Below are 20172 nucleotides of genomic sequence, written 5' to 3' on the forward strand. Positions count from 1 at the left end.
CTGGACAATCATTGGGTCTGTCCGACTCTCGGTACGATCCTCTCCTGAATTAATCCTTCTCTTTGGTTCCATTATTCTGATAAGAAAAAAAGCAACATATATAATAATTTGTCAAGCATTGTGTCAAATATATAGCAATTCTTTAGCATATCAAAATTCTCAAACATTATCTCTTCTCAAAATATCATAAACTTGCTACCATATTAACACAAGCGACATGATTATCACATAATCTTGCTTATTATCTCGAGAATAATAACACAAAGGCCTAAGGCTAACCGCAAAATAGGAACCTAAACAACTTAACTATAACCCAGCCCAATAACCTAAATTTAACCCTATAAGAGTTAAACTACACGCGCCTATCTTATGTGATCTTCCAGTGACTCATCTATGACAATCCTAAGCCTGTTTCAGTGACCATAACTTCTAGCTCTGATACCAATCTGTGACGCCCTCCAAACCCGGGGTCTAGATCTGGGGGTCAGTAGCCACTAAACTATAATAAAATAATCACAACGGAATAATATAATAAATATGACCCCTTGCATGCACTGGATCGATCACAGGTTATAGTATGGAACAGGCACTAATATAAACCAATTGTTATTACAAACCATAAGTCTAATTAGTTTTACAGATTATTCCAATTTTTATTACAAACCTCTAGACTATTCAAGCGTCCCAAAACAGCCTACCTGGAAAACACACCAAACTATCTATAAGCACTTGACTTCTGATCAAACCTGGAACTCAAGCCAGCTTTGGCTTAGCTGAAAGATTAGATTAATAAATAAGTATGAGCGAAGAGATGCTCAGCAAGTGATATGAAGTTTGTAAGTGAACAATAATAACAGTATCTGAGTAAAAATCAAAGTTGATATAAACTTTAAAGTTTAAGCGACATTTTAATCAAACACAATTATGTACTATATTGTTCCTGATGATCAGTCACGAAACAGCACCGGTATCCCGCAACCATACCGTAAATATAGGTATCGATATCCCGCAGCCATATCATACCTATTGGATATCCATAAAAAAGGCATACATTCGCCTAGAAAGATATTACACTTTCGCATAATAGCTCAAACTGGACCGGTGCCTCGGCCTCTTACGCTAACCAATAACCAATTCACAAAATCAATTTTTATTAAAGGAGTCAGATCAATGACATCCTTATCTATTCAACTCCCCATATCATATGGTACGGAGTTATCTCAACAACTGATGGCGAAATAACCAGAACAATTAGGTATTCGCTAATCTCAATTCAAAGTTTCATCATATAGAGTATATCTGGATAGTATAATTATTCACTATCCACATCCATAAGTCAGTGATTGATGTGTTGATCATATCCACATCCAGAGAATTTATGGGAGAGTTTGGTGTTTGTGGTGCTTCAATAATTAAAGATTTTGGTTGTGACTCCATATTTATTGGATCCACATCAAACTGACTTTGTGATGGTGCATGTACTGAGTCTTTGACTACAATAGGCACTGTGTGTACACCCAGTGTATCCTCAGTGTGTTAAGTTTTCTTCTTTCTGGCATAAGTTTGGGGTGAGCTAGTGTCCCTTACCCTCTTGGCCTATACTCTTGGTTGAGAGCTTTTTTCAATAGTTACAACCTTTTGAGAGGATGCAACTAGCAATGAGCTTATATCCTTTTTAAGCACTGCAGTTTGTTGGGAAAGTACAGTGTGGCTAGGATGGGAAACACTCACCTCTCCAACCTTATTCTTAGGGCTTCTTTGATGTTCACCCTGTCCCTCACCTAACTCACTCTCCTTCACACTCCCCTCTTGGTGTTTGGTAGGTTTTGCAACTGGTTTGTTTTGAGAGAAACCAGAGGGGGATTTCTTTGATTTTGATTTAGAAATTTTTGGTGTTGTGGCTTGGGTAGGCATCTGTTTGGTTATATTCATAGATGCCATTGCCACTGTTGAAGGCAAAGAAATGGGTTGAGAAATAGTGGCAGAGACAGAGAAATTTACCTCACTTACCTGAGGGCCCTCCATGATTGGAAAATAAAAAAGGGGCACCTCATTGTGATGACTTGCTATGTTAAGATCTGCAATCACTCTCCTTTCATGAACCCAACAATCCAGTTTATTGGTTAGGTTCTCAATAACAATATCCTCAATAAGATGGTTAGCAAGAATCATAAAGAATCTAGCATAATAAACATTTCTAGCTCTCTTTTTAATTTCATCTAACTTGTTACCTAACTCAAACATGGGCATGTCACTGAAATTATAGTACTTATCAGTAACTAGCATAAAAAGCATGTTAAGCATGGCAATATTGACAGAATCAAAATTGCTTATCTTACCAGAAAACACCTTGGTAACTACATCACACAAATAACTCCACTATTTTCTAAGACCTAACCTTCTAATCTCACTTAACTTAGTGGTAGGAAGAGCATAGCCAATAAAATTAAGCATGGTAACTAAATTAGCATATGTGTGTGGTTCAGTAGTAGTGTTCTCAGGAATCTTAAAGCATGCTTGAATTATATCACTGTTGATGCATAATTACTTACCTTTAAGAGTAAAAGTTATGGTTTTGTCAGTGCACTGGTACACAGCAGTAGTACATATCTCCTCCACAACTTCACAGTAGATTGTGGGTGATTCCAGCATGGCATAACTGAGTTTTCAACCCTTCACAAAGTCCATCATTTTATGAAAATCTTCGGATGTAGGAATTTCTTTGTTCACAAGAGCAGCGAAGTTGTTCTTCTTATAGATGAATCCTAACTAAGACATGATTTTGACTACTGGTGCCATTGTTAAAGTGAGGAAATTTGCAGTGAGAAAGAGGATTTTGCTTGAAGGAAGAAGATAGCAGTTAGTTGCAATAGAGAATGATAAAAGTTAAAATAAACTTGAAGTGAGGCTTTTATGTATTCTCATATTAAAATGAAATAAAAATTAAAGTTAAAAATTAAAGACCCAATCAAAATTGCCCAAAATAGCCATTTAAAAATAAAATAAACTGTCAAAATTCTGTCAATTATCCATCGTGATATACTTACAGACCGTAAGTATATCCGATGAATAATGTTCAGTACTTTTAACGGCTAAGATGTAGACAATTCGACGGATGAGAATAAAGCAATTATCCATCGGGTATAAAATAATCCAGAAAGGTAATTGATTTTTACCAGGCTATTCTATTTTGACGGATGATCAAACTCGATGGATAATGAGCATCCGTCGAGATGTAAATTTTAACTTAACCAAAATTTCATCTAAAACATAAAATTCAATTAAGTTTCTGGCTGCATCACAACTTGCAAAATTATCAGAAATAATTTAAGAGAAACTAAGCATACCTAACTCACTTACCAACCTAGTAAAGGTAGATTCATCAAGTGGCTTGGTAAAGATATCTACAAGCTACTTTTCACTTGGAACAAAATGAAGTTTTACAGTACCGTTCATCACATGTTCCCTAATGAAGTGGTACTTGATGTCTATGTGCTTTGTTCTTGAATGCTTTACTGGATCTTCAGTGATGGCAATTGCACTTGTGTCATCATAAAAAATGGGAATTCTATCAACTTGTAGACCATAGTCCAACAGTTGGTTTTTCATCCATAAAATCTGTGCACAGCAACTACCAGCAGCAATATATTCAGCTTCAGCTGTAGAAGTAGAAACTGAATTTTTCTTTTTACTGAACCAGGATACAAGCTTATTTCCTAGAAATTGACAGGCTCCTGTTATGCTTTTTCTATCAATTTTACAACCTGCATAATCTGCATCTGAATAACCAGCTAGATCAAAACCAGAATCTCTAGGGTACCAAATGCCAAGTTTTGGTGTTCCCTTGAGATATCTGAAAATTCTCTTAATAGCTACTAAGTGAGATTCTCTAGGATCAGCCTGAAATCTAGCACAAAGACAAGTAGCAAACATTATATATGGCCTACTAGCTGTTAAGTACAGAAGTGAGCCAACCATGTCTATATAGCTTGAAATATCCACATACTTTTCAGTAGTGTTTAATTCAAGTTTAGTTGCAGTGGCCATGGGAGTTTATCCATTAGATCAAACTTCTTTAAAAGATCATAAATATATTTATTTTGACTAATGAATATTCCATCACTAACTTGATTAACTTGTAAACCAAGAAAGTAAGTTGATTCTCCCATCATGCTCATTTCATACTTACTTTGCATCAATTTGGAAAATTTTTTGCAAAGGTTTTCATCTGTAGAGCCAAATATAATATCATTTACATAAACTTGAACAAGTATACTAGAGCCATTAACATTTCTAAAGAATAAAGTTTGGTCAACAGTACCTCTTTTGAAGTGATTTTCTAAGAGAAAATTTGACAAAGTATCATATCAGGCTATAGGTGCTTGCTTCAATCCTTAAAGTACTTTAAAAAGATAGTAGACATATTCTGGAAAATTTGGATAATCTTCAAAACCAGGAGGCTGACTGACATAGACTTCCTCCTCCAAATCTCCATACAGAAAGGCACTTTTGACATCCATTTTATAGACTTTGAAATTGGCATGGACTGCATAGGCTTAGAAAATTCTGATGGCTTCAAGTCTTGCAACAGAAGCAAAAGTTTCATCAAAATTTATTCCTTCTTGTTGATAGTAGCCCTTAGCAACCAATCTAGCTTTTTTCCTGACAACTATGCCATTTTCATCCATCTTGTTTCTGAATACCTATTTGGTGTCAATTAGATTCTTTCCTTTAGGCTTGGGTACCAGCTTCTGTACCTTATTCCTTTCAAATTGGTTTAGCTCTTCCTGCATAGCTAAAACCCAATCCGGATCCAATAGAGTTTCTTCTACCTTCTTTGGTTCTTCCTTAGAAAGAAAGTTGTTATACAGACATTCTTCTTGAGTATCTTTCCTTATTTGAACTCTAGAAGATGCATCACCAATAATGAGCTCAAAAGGGTGATCTTTAGTCCATTTTCTATGTTGAGGTAGATTAGCTCTAGATGAAGAGGCCTCATTGTTGTCTTGATGTGTGACTGAGTTTTGATTAAAAGAAACTCCCCCTGAGTTTATGGTTTGTTGACTTAAAGATGGGGTTCTTTCTGTAAGTGATCTGTTTTGACTCTCAGCTTCTCTCATTGTTCCTACAGATGATGCACTTTGTATCTCGACAGATGAAGATGATTGTCTACCGATGGATGAAGCATTATGTAACTTGACGGATGTTGAATTATGAGCTCCATTAGTTGTAGATTTTTCTGCATTGTCCTTAGCCACTATTTCTTGATCACTTTCATCATCACTGTCATCACTAACCATCTCAACATTATCAAATTTGAAGCTTTCATGGAAATCTCCATCTTGCAGTCCTTCAATCTTTTTATCATCAAACACAACATGTACTGATTCCATAACAATGTCGGTTCTTATATTGTAGACTTTATATGCTTTTTGAACAGCATATCCTACAAAAATTCCTTCATCTGCTTTGGCATCAAACTTTCCATGTTGATCAGTTTGATTTCTTAAGATATAGCATTTACAACCAAAGACATGTAAGAAATTTAGAGTTGGCTTCCTATTCTTGAACAATTGGTAAGGTGTCATGCACTTTTCTTTATTGATCAAAGAAATATTCTGAGTATAGCATGCAGTATTCACAGCTTCAACCCAAAAATATGTTGGTAACTTTGATTCTTCTTGCATTATTCTTGCAGCTTCAATAAGAGATCTATTTTTCCTTTCCACCACTCCATTTTGTTGTGGAGTTCTAGGTGCAGAAAACTCATGCATAATCCCATTCTCTTCATAAAATGATCTCATCATAAAATTCTTGAACTCAGTTCCATTGTCACTCCTGATTCTTCTTACTTTGAAGTCAGGATGATTGTTGACTTGCCTTATGTGATTGATGATGATTTCACTAGCTTCATCTTTGGATTTCTGAAAATATGTCCAAGAGAACTTTGAGAAATCATCTACAATTACTAGGCAAAATCTTTTCCTAGAGATGGACAACACATTGACTGGTCCAAACAAATCCATGTACAACAGTTGCAAAGGTTCTTCAATTATTAATCAAGCTTCTTTCTGAATAATACTTTAATCTGCTTTCCTTTCTGGCAGGCATCACACAATCCATCCTTAGTAAACTCCACTTGAGGAATATCTCTAACCAATTCTCTCTTTACTAACTCATTCATGGTCTTGAAGTTTAGATGGGACAGCTTCTTGTGCCATAGCCAATTTTCATCTTCACTTGCTTTACTGAGAAGACAAGTTACTGATTCTGCATTTGATGAGTTGAAATTGGCTAGGTACACATTTCCTTTTCTCACTCCAGTGAGAACCACTTTGTTGCTCTTCTTGTTGATCACAACACAGGCTACATAATTGAAGGTGACTGAGTTGCCCTTATCATAAAGCTGGATGATACTCAACAAATTATGCTTGAGTCCATCCACTAGGGAAACCTCTTCAATGATGATATTATCCTTTGAAATCAAGCCATATCCACTACAAGAAACAGGGAAAAAGACATCACCCCTTTAACAACGGTTCGAAATGCCACCGATGTTAATAGTACTTATAACATGGGTCGAGTTTTATATGATGTTAAAGCCATTTTAGACATCGGTTTTGTTTTTTGGCGCTGTCTAATCTTTATTAAAAAAATTAAAAAATGGGTACATCAGTTTACTTAGCAACCGTTGTCTTATCTCTATTTATTAAAAAATAAAAAACCCGCGGCTAGTACATAGATAAACTTCCCCCGTTTTTTATTTCACCAAAATTCAGTTACCCCCCCCCCCAATTCTAATTTCCCCCTCCCTTAGTCCCGATTCTTCCCCCCTTTACCCCTTTTCACCCTCTACTGTTACTCTCTCTCTCAGTCAATCTCCACTCTCTCTCTCAGTCACTCTCCACTCTCTCTCACTCTCAACTCTCTCTCCGTCACTGTCTCTCCCTCCCTCTTCAAACTTAAACCCTAGTTTCTCTACCCAAATCTATTAACCCTAAATTCTCAATTAATGTGAGCATATTGTTCTTACTCCCTCTTCAGAATCACAAATTATACCAATTACCAGGTTTGCTTTCGATTGTTCATATTTGGTTTGCTTTAATTACTACTTGTTTATATTTGGTTTATTTTTTTTCTGAACTCTTCTTTTTTCCTCAGATCTTGAAGTTCTTGACTTGGGGTGTTCGTTTCTGTTATTAAGGTATAGTTTTTCAATATTTTTTGTATTGCATGTACAATTTTAGTGTTTAATTTTCTTTTTTAACTCTTCTTTTTCCTCAGATTTTGAAGTTCTTGACTTGGGGAGTTCGTCTCTGGTATTAAGGTATATTTTTTCAATATTTTTTGTATTGCATGTACGATTTTAGAGTTTTTTGTATTTTTAGTGTTTAATTTATTTTATTTTTAATTTTTTTGTGCAAGCATTGTTTTAAATTTACATGATATTGATTATGTTTATGTTGTCGAAATTTACGATTAAATTATTTTGATTTTGCAGCAACACATTATTTTAACTTTAGCCGGTGTTAGAATAAAATTTTAGATTATATATGAAAGATGAATAATCTGAATTGAGGATAGTTGCTCTGTTGTTCATATTTGTTTCTTGCATCTATATATTTTAATTTGAATTGATGTTGAAATTGCACAACTGGAAATCGAGGTTTGGTATTAGCGATGCCGCCTTCACCGAGCTAATGTCTTCTCTTGGCTCTTTCCTTCCTACTGGTCATGTTTTGCCGGTTAATGCATATGAAGAAAAAAAGAACCTATCTGCTCTAGGACTAGACTATATAAAGTTCCATGTGTGTCCGAATGATTGGATACTATATAGAGGTATTTATAGTGAGTCTTATAAGTGTCCCAAGTGTAATTTATCTCGATGGAAATTGGGGAAGGATGGCAGAGTTAGAACTAATATTCCAGCCAAAGTTGTATGGTTCTTCCCCATTATTCCCAGATTTAAGCGATTGTTTAAATCTGCTTCTACTGCTGAAATCATGACTTGTCATTCAGACCACCGCATTCAAGATGGCCTGATGCGCCATCCAGCTGACTCTCCTTCTTGGAGGAATGTCGATCAAAGGTGGCCTAGCTTCGGCAGTGAATCGAGAAATCTTCGCTTAGCTTTGTCAGCCGATGGTATAAATCCACATAATAATGGACTGACCAATAGGTATAGCTGCTGGCCAGTGGTATTGGTAACTTATAATCTTCCTCCATGGCTATACATGAAGAGGAAGTTTATGATGTTAACATTATTGGTTTTTGGTCCACATGAGCCGGGAAATAATATATATGTATACCTACAACCAATGATCGATTACTTGAAAAAGCTTTGGGAAGAAGGGGAACCAGATGTCTTCGACGCGCATACTAAAACTTATTTCACTTTAAGAGCAATGCTGTGTGGATAATTAATGACTTTCCCGCATATGGGAATATGTCTGGCTGCATTAATAAGGGGTATATAGCATGTCCAGTATGCTGTGAAGATACTATAGCTAAGTATTTGACTCATAGTAGGAAAATGTGCTACCAAGGTCATCGTAGGTACTTGCCGCGACATCATCCATATAGGAGGCAGAAGGCCACATTTAATGGAGAACAAGAGAATGGACACACACGTCAACCCCTTTCCGGAGAAGAAGTATTAGCGGAGCAGCAACAAGTTAAGTTTACCTTTGGCAAAGAATTAAAGAGTTTAAGAAAGGTGGAATGTGTATGGAAAAAGAAGTCAATATTATTCGAGTTAGACTACTGGAAGTTTCACCATGTACGCCATTGTCTTGATGTTATGCACATTGAGAAAAATGTGTGTAATAATCTGATTGGTACTCTACTGAATATGTGGTATAAATCCAAAGACAGCGAGGCATCACACCGTGATATGATGAAGATGGGTGTTAGGGCCGACTTAGCTCCACAGGTAGGCGAAAAGAAAACATACTTGCCCCTGCCTCTTATACTTTGTCAAAGGCTGAAAAAAAGAAAGTGTTGTCGTCATTCTTACACATGAAACTTCTGTTTGGACATGCATCAAATATCAAAAATTGTGTGTCGATGCCTGATTTGAAGATGTACGGGCTCAAGTCCCATGACTGCCATATCCTCCTCCAACAGTTGTTCCCTGTTGCTATTCGTTCGGTTCTCCCAAAGAATGTTAAAATCAGCATAATTAGGTTGTGTTTCTTTTTCAACTCATTGTGCAACAAAGTTGTAAATGTATCAAAATTGGATAAATTGCATTCATATGTAATAGTGACCTTGTGTGAGTTGGAAAAAATCTTCCCTCCCTCATTTTTCGATGTAATGATACACCTAACAGTCCACTTGGTTAGAGAGTTACGTTTATGTGGACCGGTTTTCTATAGATGGATGTTTCCATTTGAGCGGTTTAATAAAGTGTGAAAGAGTTATGTAAGAAACCGTTATTTTCCAAAAGGTTGTATGGCGGAAAGCTATATAAAAGAAGAATCAGTTGAATTATGCTCAGAGTTTGTTGGACAGAGTGACACTGCAGGCCTTCCAAAGAAAAAAAGTAAGTTTTCGGGCCCATTATCTGCTGCAAAAGTGAAATCAATTCAAGAAACAGAGCGAGATGAAGCACATCTAACAGTCCTTTTAAATAACTCTGAAGTTTATCCTTATATTTTGTAAGTCCATCCAGCTATTACTTGTACTGCATTTTATTTATAACAACAAGAAATTGTCATTTTATTTAATATTTACATTGTCTTAGGATGCACGAAGAGCATCTTGAAAGACTTTATCAAGGAAAAAAAAAGTGTTCAGTGGATGATGGCTGAACACAATCGACTATTTGCTGATTGGTTTGAAGAAAAAGTAAGTTTAGTCATTGTCCTTTTTTGGTATTTTTATCATGGTACTACCCTGGTCAATAATGTCATTTTTTCGGTCAATATGTGCAGGTTAATAATGAACTGATGGAAAATTTTGAAGGTGTTTCTGAAACGGTAAGATGGTTGGCAGGAAAATCATCATATTCTGTTCTCACATACGAAGGGTATGTAACCGACGGGGTCCGGTACTTCACAAAGGAGCGAGATGATTCGAGAGTTGTCCAGAATAGTGGTGTGTCTTTAGTGGCCAAGATGGTCCAAGTCTCGAGTGCCAAGGATTTGAATCCACTGGAGAGCGATATGACATTTTATGGAATCATCTTAGAAATCTAGGAGTTAGATTATCATGAATTCAAAGCGCCTTTGTTCTTGTGTAAGTGGGCAGAGAATGAAAGAGGAATTAAGGTAGATGATCTAGGATTCACACTTGTGGACTTCAGTCGATAAGGTCACAAGAAGGATAAATATGTGTCTATCGACCAAGTGAAGCAAGTTTTTTATGTAGAATATCTGGTTGATGCTAGATGGTCTGTTGTATAACCTCTACGACATGAGACTATCATGATGTGTATAACGAAGATGATTTAGGAGACACGGTCTTGGAAAATCCTCCATTCTTTTCGACAATACCTATCTGTGATGTTGATGCCGCTGGGCATAGTTTTAGTCATTGTAGAAAGAACATTAAGGGAATTTGGCTTAAAAAGCCATAGTTTCAGTTTGTTGTTTTTATGATATTGCATTTCAGTTTGTGGTTTTTATAATATTGTATTTTATTTTAGTGTGCATTTTGTTCAATTTTATTTTAGTGTGCATTGTATAGTTGTTCATCTACATTTTGTTGCGATTTTATTTTAGTGTGCATTTTGTTCCGATTTTATTTTACTGTGCATTTTATAGTTGTTCACCTACATTTTGTTGCGATTTTATTTTAGTGTGCATTTTGTTCCGATTTTGTTTTAGTGTGCATTTTATAGTTGTTCACCTACATTTAGTTATGATTTTATTTTAGTGTGCATTATGTTCAGATTTTAATTTAGTGTTCATTTTGTTCTAATTTTTCACAGATATAGAAGCAAAAGAATGGCACCTAAAAATGCGAGAGTTAAGAAAATTAAATCTAATAAAGGCCTCAATCCTGGAGAAGGCAATCAGTCGGCACTGGAGGATATGGAAACAAATACTCAGGCTGATGGTGGACAAGCAACACAACCTGATCTGCAGTCAGACTCTGTACCGGCAACGGTGACTACTACTGAATCGGAAGAAAAGAGATATGGAGTTGCTCGAGGTCCTTCAGCCATGTCTAAAGTGGTGATAAAAATGACTCAGGGAAAGAAGTTTAAAGTTAGATGCAACTACATTGGAGTTCCTATTGGAAGAGTTAGGCACACTTTGCAGTCCTACATAGGAATGTTGGCTAGGACTATGATTCCGATCGATATTAAAAGTTGGCCATGTCGAACGTGAATTAAAAAATAAGTTGTGGAAAGATATCCAGGTAAAATTTAACACAATAAGAAAACTACCTTTCCATAAGTCCTACAGTTCTTAATTTATAGTTTTTATTATTTCAGAATGCATTTAAAATTTCTAAGGAATACGAGTCGCTTGTTCTCAAGTCAGCTGGTACCAAGTGGAGACAATTCAAATCTGAATTGATTACTGATTATGTAATTCCTTTGAAGAGAGACAAGAAGAAACTGAGGAAGCCTCCAACACGGTATGGATTTGTTGGTAAAGATGCCTGGAAGAAATTTGTTGCTCAGAGGATCACTGAACAGTGGACGGTATTATGCTTTAAAATTATTTAAGTTTTTTGCTTATGTGATCTGTTTTATATTATAAGATGTATAATATTTTCTATTAATTTTTTCAGGAACTTCGCAAATCACAAAGCGAAAGAGTGATGCAACAGAAGTATCCGCATCGGACGTCCAGGAAAGGCTACATTGGTTTGGAAGAAGAAGAAGTAAGAAAGCCCTTACTCTTATTGTAATTTCCAGTTTTTCAATTTGATTATTTAAACTCCTCTATTTTGATCAGGTGAAAGTAGGAAGGTTGAAGCCCAGAGAAAAACCTGATCGTGCAATTCTCTGGAAGAAGGCGCGCATGACAAAGGAAGGTATAGTGGTTGATCCCGGCTTGGCTGTTGTGGTGAAAAGAATTGTAAGATATAGACTTTGTGGATTGTTTTTTATTTTTTATTTTTTTTATTTTGTTATGTTTTTATTAATGAGTTATCTGAACTTATGCCTGCTTTTTAAATGTATGTGGTGTTGATATATAGGATAATTTATTGGAGATGAAGGAAAGAGGTGAATTTCAGTCGTCCGGAAGTGATGACGTATTAGCTAGAGCACTTGAAATTCCTGAACATTCAGGCAGAGTTCGAGGAGTGGGAAGCTATGTCAGCCCCAAACTATGGTTCGATTTGCCAAGAGAAAAAAAATGTAGAATTACCGAGACTGAGCTGGTAGCCCGCGATCGTCAAAGGGATGAGGAAATGGAGAGAACAAGACAGGAGATGGAGAGAACAAAGCAGGAGATGGAGAGAACAAGACAAAAGATGGAGAGAAGAAAGCAGGAGATGGCTGAGCTTAACTCTCTGATTAGTGCATCTAATCTTACGGGCTCTCCATTGTCGGATAATGCAAGTTTCCAGGAGAAAACAAGACCCAAGAAAGCAGTTAAAGCAGCATGTGTTTTAACAAAGATGAAAGAGATGAATGTTGATGATGAAATTGAATATGTTGGAGGGGACCCTCCTCCACCTGAAAAGAAGGTAAAATACTGTGCATTATCTGTATATCACACACACGTGTATATATATAGACAACTGACCACTGATAACACTCTACATGAAAATTAAGAAATGGACAATATTATATGAATGCAGGCTCCACGATCTTGTGAGCTGTCAGTGGACAACATAAAAAACAAGGTTGCATTTGGTACGATATTTGATGATCCAGTGAATTCTGTAGTTCATGGAGTGCCTATGCAGCCTGGACATGTTCGCGTCTCGGTGGATGGAGCCATTCAGGCAGATACCTTGCTTCCTGTGCCCATAGAAGGTGAACTGGAGACTGTGAGACAAGCGATTGGTTCTACGGTTTCATGGCCTCAAGACTTGATCACAGTAGCATCCCTTGTGGTATAAATCTTTACTTTTATAATTTTTCCCTATATAAGTTTTAAAATTTACGGATGAAATGGAGTCCTTCATGTTTTGATTAATTGTTTGCAGAATAATAGAAAGGAAGGATTCTCGGCGAAGAAAAAAGAAAAAAATCAGTTGAAAAGGTCAGTTGCTATGTTCAAAGAAGTGGAGGTAGCTGACTCTGTTCCAAAAGGCTTTAACCTTTTGTATAAACATGCAACAACAATTATGAAAGAGACCGGGGACTCTATTATAATTCCATGTGATACTGAGGTGTTTGGTTGCGAAAGAGTTATCTATATATTGCATGAGAATTTAATTGTTTTGTTGAAATTTGAAGAGATTGGCCAAGCTGCAATATCTGCACATATGTCGTAAGTTTTTTACCCTGCCATTTTATAGTCATTCTGCATATTAATCCTGCATAGTACTGTGATGTTTTTTGATATATTTATTCATATATATGTGCCTGCACAGTGTGGTTCTTGCGAATAATGATTTGGATATGTTTTCTTTTTTTGATCATGGGGCCACATTTACCCTTAACAAAGAATTTGAAAGATATTTTGTTCAGCGGTTACAGATGGATATGATCGCGTGTTTTTGATGCCGCATAATTTCAAGTAATTTTGAGAGCCTATTTTGAACATTAAATATTGATTTAGTCTGCTCAATTTGACCTCTGTTTATTTTTTTATCATATTAGTTATCATTTGATTGTGATCGTAATTTGGGCTGGTGATATTTTTATCTTGAATCATTTATCTCATCCAATAAATTTTCCTCAGTTGCAAAAACCATTATTAAGGTAAAATCATTACATTACTTGCAGATCTAAATATTTTCATTAATTTTGATTTTTTCTTATTACATGACTATATATGTCTCTGCAGTGCAATGAAGACTCTCAATGCTCACACCGGAAGGGGAAACATTGTTCCAAAGATTAAAAATCTGGTTGTAAGAATTTCATACACTCCATGAATCAGTGAGTGAGTTGTAAGATTTTTTGTTTATCGTTGATGGTATAATATTTTTAAGGGGTCTCCTAAGCAACCAGGTGGCCACGTATGTGGTTACGTTGTTATGCGATACATGAAAGATATAATCGATGATAAATAAATGACTTTTATCACTAAGGTATATATAGTTTGGTGTTTTGATGCAATTTGACCAATATAGTTGTTACTAGGTTTAGTTTGTGTCGATTTTTCCTAATTGTTTATAGCTGGTTTGTTATAAATTTCAGTGGGCCAACAAGAGTCAGAAGTCCTACAAAATGGAGGAGCTGGATGTGGTCCGTATCGAGGCGCTTGCCTATATCTAAGACAAGATATAGTAGCTATGTATCTAGGATTACTAGCTCTTATTTTTATCTCAATACTTAATCGATCATTGAAACTACTTTTGGTACTTTTGGTATGTTTGTGGTCGCTGTTAGGATGGAGTTTGGTGTTAGACTTTTGGAGATCGGTAGGTATTGGATATGTAGCAGTTTGGTGTTGGTGTTAAAACTGGTGATTGGTTTTGGTTCTATGTTTGGATGTAAACAGTACGTTATTTACCGGATGTTAAAATATTGCCTTATGGTATTAAGATTGCCTTTTGGTATTGTTGCCATTATTTTGGTTTGCTTTTGGTTCATATTTATACAAACACGGGGGTTCATTTACTAATTACCTAACAACAGGTCTGGAATTTACAAACAAAAACTGATGTTGGTAATGATAAAAGACAACGGTTAATTAACAAAATGGCATGTTTAAATTGTAAATATATATCAGTTTTTAAGAAAATAACTGATGTTTTTTGACATGTTTAACATCATATATCTAGAAGATAACTGATGTGATCTTACATAAATAACAACAATACATATTGAGCATGCCTAAAAAATTGATGTCTAAGAGAGTCATTAACATCACTCACAGAAATAAACGATGTCAAAGGTGTCTATCTACAACGTTTATTTTAAAAAAATGTTGTCTTTATATTTTTTCCCTTGCGTGTCATATGCTTAAAGTGGTATAAATTGCAATATATTACTATATTGAACTGGTGATCATGAGTTAAAATATAAGATAATAAGATAAGGACATCAGTTTGTTAACTAAAGCCGTTGTCTACATTTATCTTAGACATCGGTCCATAACCGATGTCTTAAACTCTGGACCTTTCTCTACACATGCAAAGACATCGCTTGTAAAAAAATTTAATATCGGTTTGGAACCGATGTCTTTTGACATGTTTCTTGTAGTGATCACACAGTATAACCCTTGTGTCATCTCCAAAAGTGATACTTGGGCTAGCTCTTTCCTTGAACCCAATGAGCAGGGTAGAATCTCCAGTCATGTGCCTTGAGCACCCACTATCCAAATACCAAAGATTCTTTATGTTTCCCTGCACACATCAAAATCAGATCAAGTTGATTTTGTTACCCAAGTTTCCTTGGGTCCTGCCTTGTTAGCCTTTTTCTTTGGTTTCTTTGGTTTGACCTCATTTGACTTAGGTATTTCAAATTCATCCTTTGTCACTTGAGTTGGACCTTTACAGCCATTCATTGAAGCAGAATTATCATGCACATTTTGATTAACAGGAAAAGGCATGCTATTTGCAAACATGTTATTCTAGTAAGGCATGCTAAATGGCATTTGAGGCATACTAAATGCATCATAATAAGGATTAGGTGCAAATGACATATTAGCAAATTGTGCATTCATATTCTGTGCAGGAAAAATATTCATAGGCATTGCAGATATGGCAGTCATGTTGGAAAAAGAAGAAGGTGCAGACATGGGAGTAGGCATAGCAAGTTTGCAATTAACAAACAAATGATTAACACTGCCACACTTAACACATATTTTTCTTGGAGCATATTTATCAGGTGTGTAGTTGTTATGTTTGTTAATCCCTACTTTCCCATTTCTATTATTTTTCCTTTTTGATTCTGTTTTAACCTCAATCTTTTCTAATATGTCATTCAATTGCTTGATAGACAAATGCCCAACATTAACTCTCTTTTCTTTTCTCACTTGACTTGATTCTCCTGGAACAAAGTTTTTAAAAACTGATCCATATTTATCATTCAACTTAGCTAGCTTAGCTTTGCTAACTGGCTTACTGACATTCGACAGATGTGGTTCATTTTCTTTCGACGAATAATTCTTTTGATTATCCGACGGATAATTTTCATCATCCGTCGAGTCCACATCTGTAGAGAGTCCTTCAACCAAATTTGAATCAAGCTTCTCTTTGCTCTTTTTCCAGGCTACATCACAAAAGGATTTTATACCTTGAACTTTAGTAATTTTAGCATGAACATCTCTAGATGATTTCCATGCTTTAATTACTTCTTATTCTCGCTCAAGCTGCTTCCTTAAAATCTCTTCTTTCTTTAAGGATTCTATCAGTTCATCCATAGCAACCTTGCATTCTAATTTCAATTTTTCAAACTCAATGAATTGAGTCTCTAGCACATTGTTCCTCTCACTTAAAAACACATTGTTCTCTTTAATTTTACTATTTTCTTTAGTGAGAGACTTAAGTGTAATACGCAGGTGATATAATTCAGTAGACATGTCATTTATTGCATCATTACACTCAGCTTTAGATAAATATGCTAGGTTTGTTCTGATTACCTGATTGCTTGATGAACTGGTTTCTGCTTCATCTGATTTGGCCATTAGTGCAAAGTTGACATAGTTTGTTTCTTCATCTTCATCCAATCTATCTACAGCCCAGTCATTCTCCTAAGTTAAGAAATCCCTTTCCTTTTGCTTGAGCAACTCAAAATATTTCTGTTTATAATCAACAGGCTCAAACTTCTTTTTACCAGAATCAGGCTTTCTACACTTACTGGCAAAATGCCCTGTTAAGCCACATTTGAAACACTTAAATTTTGACTTATCAACCATGTTTCTATTTGGCTTGGCTGCTCCAAAATTTTCTTGAATTTGAGGTTGGCAAACCTCCTGGATAAGAATGCTAGATGCTCATCTATATCATCCATTTCATCTTGGCTCAACTGTTCTTCATTTTTAGCTACCAGCCCTTTACCCTTACTTTCACAGACCTTTGATGTAGATTCAACAGCTTCCACCTTCATCTCTTTCTCCTTCTCTAACTTAGCAACTAGTGCAATGGATCCTCCCTTCTTTCTTCCCTTCTCCATCTTTTCATCTTGCTCTATTTCAAGCTAATAGGTTTTCAGGATGCCATACAGTCTTTCCAAGGTGAACTCCTTGTAATCTTGTGAATTTCTCAATGAGTCTGTCATTGGCTTCCACTCCTTTGGGAGAGATCTAAGGAACTTGAGGTTAGAGTCTTTTGTTTGATAGACCCTTCTATATAGTTTTAGAGCATTCAACAATTTTTGAAAGCTACTGAAAATATCAGTGAGTGACTCACTTTCTTCACAGTGGAAGTGCTCATATTGTTGAATCAAGAGTTGCATCTTGTTCTCCCTTACTTGCTCAGTACCATCACAAATAATCTGTGCTGTGTCCCAAACCTCTTTGGTTGTTTTACAGTTAATGATGTTGTCAAACATATCACCATCAACACCATTAAACATTATATTCATGGACTTTTTATCTGTCCTGACTTGCTCAATGTCAGGATCAGACCATTCATGCCTAGGCTTTGGAACTAATGGTTCATTCCCTGTAGCAGCTCTCATAGGGACATGAGGACCTCTTTCAATGCAGTCCACATAAGCTTCATCTTGAGAGAGAAGATGTAGGTGCATCTTCACCTTCCAGTGGTGATAGTTGTCTTTGTCCAGAAATGGAATTTTCACTCCAACATCCTTTTTGTTCACCTTGTTGATTGCTGTGATCTTTACATTCTTTCTACTTCAAGAGCTTGCTCTGATACCAATTGTTATTCCCAAACAATACAAAAAGAATTACAGGGGGGGGGTTGAATGTAATTCTGGCTTCTTTTTGAGATTTTAAAAATGTTCTAACTTAATATATATAACAGTGTTTGATTTGTAATAATGCGGAATGGAAGAATAATAGAAATCAAAACACTAAGTAATAAAATACAAAGCTTTAAAACTTTCTGGTGGATATAAATTTATCCACCAGATATATATATATATATATCAGATTGAGAACTCTGTGATGCTTTGAATAGCACACAGCTGCTTTACAAGTGAACTAACAAACTTATAGAGAAATTCCTAACAAATACAACCTTATCTATTTCTCTGTAAAATAAGCTTACTCAGTTACTTGTTCTACTTGCTACTATTAGTTTATATATCACCATGTTACATGATAATAAGACAAGAATATAAAACAAAATGAATCTAGTCTAATATGATACTACTACATTACTCTATCCAGCATCTTTGAATATCTTCACATTTGCATGGAAATGGTAATGCTTCTTTATTCTCAAAATCCTGCTTAACAGGCTGCCATATTCCTTTTGCAAACACCCGACGCATGTGACTGTGTTGTCACTATCAACAGCTATTTTGAATATGATCATCCGTCGAGACTTAGTTGGTCATCCGTCGGAGCCTTGGTGATCATCCATCGGGAGCCTTTGTAGATTATCCATTGGGAGTCTTTCTGCCACTTGACTCTATTTCACTTGTTACAAGACATCTTATATTTACAATTAGCCAAACTATTATGTATATCAATCTAGCAGTCATCATGACTTACAGAAACCTACAGCATCTACTCAACTAAACATGTTGTTTGCAGAAATGTGCTACAATACTTACTGTTACATAAGCTACACTCTCGATGGATATTCAATTATCATCCGTCAGGACTATAAAGATCATCCGTCGGGACTATAATAAAACATCCGTCGAGAGCTACAAAATTCACTAAGTTAAATCTACTAAGGTGTTTTGTTTAACTTATCATCAAGTTCACAACATATTCCTAACAAACACTCTTGCCATATCCCATTGTGAATCCTTTGTTCTTGTCTCCAAAGGTCACCAAAGGGACAGCCTTCTCCTCAAATTATGATAGCAGGGCCTTACACCTGTCATATGTCTAGAACATCCACTGTCTATGATCCATACGACCTTCTTCATTTTTCCCTGCCCACAATAAGTTTTAAGTGTGTTTAGCAACCCAAGCAGTGTTGGGCACTTTCTTCTTGTTAACTGATTTAGCAGAAGTAGAATGAGTTGTTTCAGATAAAATAGAATCCATTGACTATTGTGCATTTTCCCTACTTGTTGTAGACCCAGTTTTTGTTTCTTTGAGGTCTACTCTCAGCTTGTGGCAACTTTTCATCACTTTCAAGTTGCAAGGGATGCAATCAAACTTGTCACAGAATCAGTAGGGATCATTTGCATCTGCTTCATTGTATTTGCAGGCTCCTTCAACTAGTTTGATAACAGACTTTTTACAAAGGTGAGTTAGGTGATTAACAGAGCCACATTTCTCACATTTCTTTTTTGGAGCATCTGCAAAATAAGCAAAATTGTTGCTTTTGTTTATCCCAATTTTCCCATTTCTATTTTTTCTTCTTTCTTGCATCTTCAGTTTTAGTTTCTTTGATAGGTGTCTTGAAACCTTGCTTGTCCATGAGCTTCTCTTCAGCTATGGAAGATTGATTTGCTTCTGCATTTTTCTTCTCTTTGTCTTAATTAGTCTGCTGACCTCTTCATTAGCAGCAACCATACTTGTATGAATATGAAACAATTTTGTGCTCACCTTCTCTACAGTTTCCTTATATTGACTCATATTTAAATCAATGGTAGTGAGAGTTTGTACCTGTGATTTTGATGAGGATGACTCTTCTTGCTCCAAGGCCATTAGAGCATAATTTCCAACTTTCTCATCTTTATCATTATCAGTCATCCCAACTTTTTTCCTCTGCAATATAAGCTTTGCTTTGCCGTTTCTTCAGAAGAGCTTCATATTTTGCTTCCAGTTCAAGATAAGCTTTATCTTTCTTTCATTCTTCGGTTTCCTGCATTTTGTAGCAAAATGGCCAAGTTCATCACAGTTGTAGCACCTTATCTTTGATTTGTCAACAGATCTAGTTTTATAACCATTTTTGCTATCAGATGTGTACTTCTTTTTCTTTTCCAGCTGCTATCTTTGTTGAATGATTGTCCTTTACCCTTGAAGAATCTTGGCTTCTTTAATCTAATGTTAGAGA

At 35.8% G+C, this 20172-nt stretch overlaps 1 protein-coding gene and 1 long non-coding RNA gene across 2 annotated transcripts; both read left to right on the top strand.

The window, feature by feature from the left end:
• The first annotated feature begins 7637 nt into the window (after positions 1-7637).
• Positions 7638-9022, top strand: LOC141680398 (uncharacterized). The gene is made up of 2 exons (XM_074486634.1): positions 7638-8204; positions 8402-9022. Exons 1-2 carry the CDS (start codon positions 7638-7640, stop codon positions 9020-9022), a joined length of 1188 nt encoding a protein of 395 aa, XP_074342735.1.
• Positions 9023-13616: 4594 nt separating this feature from the next.
• LOC141677382 (uncharacterized) lies at positions 13617-14516 on the top strand. The gene is made up of 3 exons (XR_012557410.1): positions 13617-13652; positions 13736-13837; positions 13923-14516. It is a non-coding gene; the product is annotated as an uncharacterized LOC141677382 (long non-coding RNA).
• Positions 14517-20172: the final 5656 nt, after the last annotated feature.

This window comes from Apium graveolens, chromosome 8 (genome assembly GCF_009905375.1).
Source record: "Apium graveolens cultivar Ventura chromosome 8, ASM990537v1, whole genome shotgun sequence".
NCBI classification, from domain to species: Eukaryota; Viridiplantae; Streptophyta; class Magnoliopsida; order Apiales; family Apiaceae; genus Apium; species Apium graveolens.

Excerpts from the sequence above, each read along its gene's own strand:
- LOC141680398 (XM_074486634.1), top strand. The coding sequence starts at position 7,638 with ATGTTGAAATTGCACAACTGGAAATCGAGGTTTGGTATTAGCGATGCC. Across the intron at positions 8,205-8,401 it reads GCTGCTGGCCAGTGGTATTG|AGCAATGCTGTGTGGATAAT; the intron begins GTAACTTATAAT and ends TTTCACTTTAAG.